At 44.6% G+C, this 6,810-nt stretch overlaps 1 protein-coding gene across 1 annotated transcript; it reads left to right on the forward strand.

Moving 5' to 3' along the window:
• Window positions 1-4,053: 4,053 nt before the first annotated feature.
• LOC146342362 (ribonuclease-like) lies at window positions 4,054-6,810 on the forward strand. Its single transcript, XM_084808509.1, has 2 exons — window positions 4,054-4,128; window positions 5,794-6,810. Exon 2 carries the CDS (start codon window positions 5,806-5,808, stop codon window positions 6,250-6,252), a length of 447 nt encoding a protein of 148 aa, XP_084664635.1. The 5' UTR covers window positions 4,054-4,128; window positions 5,794-5,805; the 3' UTR covers window positions 6,253-6,810.

The raw sequence follows: 6,810 nt of genomic DNA on the forward strand, positions 1-6,810 counted from the left end.
TACATGTTTTACTATTATTAATTTTGTGTAAAATTCTGGAAAGTTAAAAAACCAGTCCACAAGTCCATGGAAAAGCTGGTCCACTTCAGAATCCATGGGTCAGATTGATAGAAATCCAAACTTGTCTGATTCCATTGCGGATTTCTCTGACATCCCATCAACTAACCATGAAGGGTTCCATTTAGTTTGGCATAATAAATGTACAGGGGTCCTGGAACTCTTCCCACAGAATATCCACTACACACACAAAATACAGAACCTGTCGATGTCTGGCTAATGTGGTATCCAACTGCCTTCACTTTGCACCATTTTTGTAAATTTGCTTTTTTAAAAAACAAACAAACTCAGCTCTTTTATGACTAACAATAATTTGTCGGCTGTTGGAGCCTCACAGAAAGGCTGACATGCGGTTGGGGCACATTTCAGTCAGTTCATAAAGAAGGCTGTTCATGCCAGCCCTGTTCCCCTGCATTTAACAGAAACCTAACGGGGGGGGGGGGAGATTAACTGACACTTTCCCCCTACTTTTTAATCTCTATGCCAGGAAAAGCTTCACCTGCTACATTTCTGTGTATGAGGCCACTATTAAAGGACAAGACCAGGCTGAATATTTATATGACATCAGATTACTAAAGTACATTCCAATTGATATGGGGAGATGTGGTTCACTGTTCGTGTGGCATTGAAGAATAGGGGGAAATCTAATAAACTGTTACTAATTTTTTTAAAATATAGGGTAAAAGGGCTAACCACCCCTACCCCAGTACGTACTCCTGATACAATTTTCCTTGCACACACCCTCTGTTGCTTTTAAAAGATATTTAAAGAGATGGAATACCCAATCAATGATCTCAAATATCAAGTCTGGTTTTTGGCCCTTCCTCTGTTGCAGCCAAAGGAGAAAGGTGAATGGCTTAAGGTACAATCCTATGTATGTTTAGACAGAAAAAAGGCCTACAACTCCCAGCATGGTTGGCTGGGGCATGCTGGTAGTTGTAGGCTTTTTTTTCTGTCTAAACATGCATGGGATTGCACCCTTACCTGCTTCCATGCCTTGGATAGAAAGCTGATATATAGAACTTAATTAGGTCAGACTTTTCTCATTCCTTCATCTCCATTAAGCTTCACCAGGTGAATTTCTAGAAATTGTATGAATTTGTAAACTACAATTACTGTCATTTGGGTTTGCTGAATGTGTAGATTGGTTTTCCTTGTTTTTTTGGCAAAATACCATCCAAGAAAAAAGTCCAGTCTAATCCACTGCTGTCAAATGCAAAAGACAGTTGGTTTTTCATAAAAGTCCCTTGCAGGTCAAGGCTCTCATTGGAAGAAGCCTCCAAAAAAGATGTCCCAATCTCTCTCAGTGCTTCTTCCAGTTTCCCGGTCTTTCCTGTTGAGCAAATGGCCAAGGCCTCCTCAGCCCCACAACAGTGTCATAATCCTCTCTCGGTTGCACCTCCAACCATCAACCGATTTTGATTGAGACACACATGTCAAGGGGGAAGCTGTCCCAAAGACCGCAGCACTAGAGCCACAGAAGGCCTCATCCTGTAAAGCCACAGAAGGCCTCATCCTGCTGCAGGAAAAGATTCTTCAGCTGTGTGTCACAGATTGGTGACCTTTTCTTTCTTTATATTTATTTGAGCATTTTTATCCAGTATTGCAACAATAAAATTAAACTGAAGGGAGCTTAAATAGAAAAACGTACATGAGAAAAATGGAAAACAAACCTTGCAATTAAAAAACACACAACAAAGAGCGACAAAAATAGGGACCTTAAAACATCATCAGAAAAACCATCCAAGCAACAAATGGAGTATAAACCCAAGCAACAAAGGGCCAAATTACATGGCACGTTTACTGAGTATTTGGTGATATGTGCTTCTTTTGAAACCTTTAAATGGTAGCTCTGGGTTGGCCCAATCAGGACTGTATTGTGTGGGGTTAACTCTGGCCAGATCTGCTCCTGATCAAAATCCTCCCACCCCAAATCTGCAATTTAATTTAGAAGGGAAACTGCTATTGGCTTCTATGCCAAATAGCAGCTTCTAAGCCAAATAGCAGCTTTGTGTCAGGAACATGGCACAGGAGGAGTTAACCCCCTCCCCATGCCATGGTCCTGATCCTGATTGAGCCCTCCCTTGACAACTAATCAAGGTTTACAAAACAAATATGTGAAACTATGTGCTTAACCTTATATGCTGTTTGGCCCAAATGCTTTGATTTTAGATTGTAAGGTCTTTGGGGCAGGAACCTGTCTGCCAGGGCCGGCCCTACCATTGGGCAGAGTGAGGCAATCTGCTCAGGTGGCAGATGCTGGGAGGCAGCAGGGGCAGCCTCCCAACTATGCCTTCTGATCTCCCCGGCTCTCTGTTGGAGGACAGAGCTACATGTGCCACATGACGTGTCCTGGCCCCACTAAACTAGCCTGTTGCCTCAGGTGTGGTGGAGGGCACCTCCCCATTCGACTGCCAGTCCAGCTGTCTTCTATATATGGAATGGAGAGGGGGCACCAACTTGTCCTTTGCCTCAGGCAGCAGAATGGCTTGAGCCAACCCTGCCATCTGCTTGTCCTTCTGTAATCCGCTGTGGATATTGATGTTGCATGCAGAGAGAGAGACAGAGACAGAGAGACTGGAGCTGGCTTCATCAGATCCATGAAATGTTGCCCTATACACGTATCAGTATAAGAGGGACACACGCCTGTAAACTGTGGAGCCTAAAGGCCTTGAAATGCATAATGCGCAGTTGGTGACATTTCTATTCATGACACAAAAAGCAGCGGCCGTTCACAAAAACAGAAAATGGTGCTAACACAGCCTTCCTCATTTTTCCATCTTAATTTAACTCCTTTACCATAAAGCACTGTAAAACCAGGCAATTTTCAATGTTGCTTTAATAACATCTAGGTACTGACCAGTTCAGCCTTCTCCAATGCCCTCCAGAGGTGTTGGACTTCAACTCCTAGTATCCCCCAGCCAGCAGCTAGGGGCTGCTAGGAGGTGAAGTCCAACACAGGGAGCACACCAGGTTGGAGAAGGCTGGTCTAGTTGGTAGGGCATTTATATCGTCCCTCTTCTGTTTCTCACTCATTCAGTCATTCAGCTAGAGATGGATGAATCAGTGTGTTTTCAGACCTTGCCAGTTTTTATTGGAACCCATAAGTCCATTAGGTTCTATTTCTTCATTACTCTGCAATATTTTTTTTAAAAAAATCTGCATTACAATTCATATTTAACTATGTATTTTAAATGTACTTTCTCTCAAAGTACACATTTCTAAATGGATTTCTCTCCAAAGATGCATTTTTAACATACTTGGATACATTTTGTAAGATGAGAATTGTGTCAGGCCATTTGGGAAGTGTGAAGAACAGGGATAACTATGTTCCAATCCATACATTAGTCTGGGAGGGGTGGATCAGCTCAGTTCAAACAGGAATTTGGGCAGATCAAATTCCTCAAGCGACCCCATGCACAGCAGGCTTAATTGCCAGTGGTGCAGAATTACATGGGGAAATTAAATACATTATCCTCCCATTTCCTCCAGTAGCTGGCAATGGTGTACCCCATCCCCCCACCAACTCAAGGGCACAAAAACATCAAAAAGAAGCAGTAAAACTTTGTTAAAATGAAGCAGCATTCACAAGGGTGTGTACAAGCTTTGGAGTTATACGGAACTTCCCCGCTGGCTGGGTGTTCAACAAATAAAACAGATCAAACGAGAAAAAAGATGTTTGGCGGGGGGGGGGGGTTCCCACCCTGTCTGTAGATTATCGCTTCAAAGTTACCCATGCAAACTGCACACATATTAAAGCATATTTTTGATATATGCTTGTGTGTGTGTGTGTGTGTGTGTGTGTGTGTGTGAGAGAGAGAGAGAGAGAGAGAGATTGAGAGAGAGAGAAGGTTTTCAGCTTCATAAAAAAAATACAAGAAGCAAAAGAATAACTGCAAGGCAGAGATGTGGTTTCTATAACCCCAATTTGGGACAATCCACAAATTTCTGCCTGACGAGCAGTGATGAAACTTTTTATTAACTTTTCATTGGCTCAGAAGCACAAGAGAGCTGTAAATTAGCAGTCATATCTGCCGGGAGCCTGACTGAACGCTTTTGTCTCTGGAAAGGGTGAGTTCCTCGGGTCCCCTTTTCTCTGTTCCTTTGTTGTCTTTGCTTTTCCTGATCATCTGTAGGAGCCTTGCTTCTTTCCTCCATCCGTATTTGGAGAAGTTCTTTGATTCCCCTCTCCTGCCACACCCAGTTGTTTTTCTTTTCTAGACCATGCAAAACAAAATAGATCTATGGCAGCTTCCCCCAGCCTGGTGCCCTCCAGATGTTTTGGACTACAACTCCCAGCATTCCTGACTATTGGCCTTGTAAGCTGGGGCTGATGGGAATTGAAATCCCAAACAATCTCGAGGGCACCAGGTTGGGGAAGCTGTTCTATGGGATCAACAGATTGCAATAGTATTTAGGCAGATCACCTCTGTCATCTGGAACACTTCTGAGCAACTCCACACCAGCCTAAAATGCTGCATTTAAAGCAGGGCTTTCTACTTCCATTTTAATTGCAGGATCATGAGGGACTCCCTTCCTTTTCCCTCTGCCCTTTCCCCCTCCTGCTCCCCTTTATCTGAGTCTTCCATATGTTTCATTGGTCTAGTTCCTCTTCTTGCCACCTTTCCTCTTTTCACGGAGGAAACTCAAGTGGAACACAAGCAGGGTAATTTGATAGCTCATTATCTGCAATCTATTTAAAAATGGAATAAAGGTCATTTCGTGCAGGAGACGCCCTGGAGGTTCATGATGTCATCTAAAGGGCCCGCAAACTTCCATGAGTGAGCCATCCCAGCAACAGGATAAAAGTTCCATGTGAAGAACCCCTCTGTTTTCTGTACAGCTGCAAGAATATTGTGTAATTTGACTTAAACACTTTATGCAATAGGAACACCAAGATTGCTCCCACTGTTTTTTGGGCCTCGCACGCAACATCATTTTATTTCACATTTCTCCACTGCAGACAGGTGTGGGTGTTTAACTGCCCAGTGTCATGGGGCCACTGGGCAGTTAGTGGCCCAGGTTGTCTACAGAGTTGCCAACTTTTCAAGTGGCCACTGTAGATCTTTGCATGCTTAGCATTTCTTTCTGCACCTTCAAAACCATCACATGCAAATTTAAGCTTTTCTTTAAAAGGCAGAAGAACAGATCGGTCCAGTTTTGTCTTTGGGTGTGTTTTTTCCCCCATGTCCTAGTTGGGGGCACACATCAGAGCTCATCGGAGCTCTAAAACAGCTGTGACATGGAAGTTCCCTTATCAGCTCAAAAGCTCTGCTGTAGCGGAAGCATTTAACCCTTCCTGCACGGTTTGCCCAATCTAAACTACTTTTTCTGATGCAGCTAAAGCCCTGCTTTGGGGCTGTGGGGAAGAAACTATACCTGCTTCTATCATTTCTTTCCCCCACCCTGCAAGAAAATATCTAAGAGCAGCTTCAGGAAGTGGGGTGGTTCAGAATGGGCAAATGGTGCAAAATCCAAGGGTTAAACACCCAGTGTCCCAGCAGTGCTGAACTGATCAAGTGCGCACATCTCTCCTCTCCATGGCTGCTTTGAAGGAAAGATAAAACACTGGGGTGATCTCATAATGGAACATTTGTGTCACATCTATTTTGGCAAAGCGAAGGAGATTTGTTCATCCTGCATCGAGATGCCAGATATCCACACTGCCCCCCAGTGGCAAAATCAAGCTACCAACGCCATGCTTTCTCTCTCTCTCTCTCTCTCTCTCTCTCATAGGCGCTGGACGGAATGAGGCCTTCCAAAGGAGCCTGTTACCTTCTCCTCGTGTTGCTGGTGGCTGGGTTGCTACCTGGTTCGTCCTGCGGCAACAATCCCCGCTATGAGAATTTCCTGACCCAGCACCGGGACGAGCCAAGGAGCAGCTTCCATGGCCGATACTGCGACACCCTCAAGGGCCGCCGTGGCCTGACCAAGCCCCAGTGCAAGGAAGTGAACACGTTCATCCATGGCTCCAAGAGGCAGATCCGGGCGGTGTGTGCCGAAGGAGGGGTTCCCTTTGGGGAGCTGTGGCGCAGCCAACGGCCCTTCAGGGTCACCACCTGCACCCTCAGGGGCGGCTCGACCCGCCCTCCCTGTGAGTACAATGAGAACACCTCCCCCAGGTACATCGTCATCGGCTGCGAAGGCGGCTGGCCCGTCCACTACGACGAAAGCCAGATTGTGACAGCTGCTTGACCCCAAGCAGGGTTACACATCACTGCTTGATCTCAAAAGCACTTGCATTGAAGTGCTGTGCTCTTCACCGACTTCAGTCTTCTAGAAAGCCAACCAAAATGGAGCCCAAGTACATATAACGGCTTTGCTCACTTTCATCCCTTATAAACCCTTCTGCCCCTTTTTGTATGCTTTCCTCTCCCTGTCCTCCCCTGTTTTTGTTACCTCCCCCATCCCCATTCAAAATATAGTTTGTAAGCTCACGGGGCAGGGACTCATCTTTAATGCTTGTTACTCTTGTAAAGTGCTGTGTGTATTGACCGCACTGTATTAATTACAGCTATTACTACTGCTACTGCTACTACAAATATCCAAAGGTTTATAATCTTACAGGCATGTGTGACAACATGCTGAAATAAATTTGATTGCATATGTTACAAGAAAAAAACTTAAGACATTTTTCTGCTTAAAAAAATGTGCATCAAAAATGTGCACACCTTTTAAGATTCACTGTCTTTAAAGTAGCATCTCATGAAAAATTCCATATAAACCAATTAAAGGTTCGCAGAAATGTGTTTC

Source organism: Heloderma suspectum, chromosome 6 (assembly GCF_057233095.1).
Source record: "Heloderma suspectum isolate Gila_16-S chromosome 6, 16-S_ref, whole genome shotgun sequence".
In the NCBI taxonomy this organism is placed as follows: Eukaryota; Metazoa; Chordata; class Lepidosauria; order Squamata; family Helodermatidae; genus Heloderma; species Heloderma suspectum.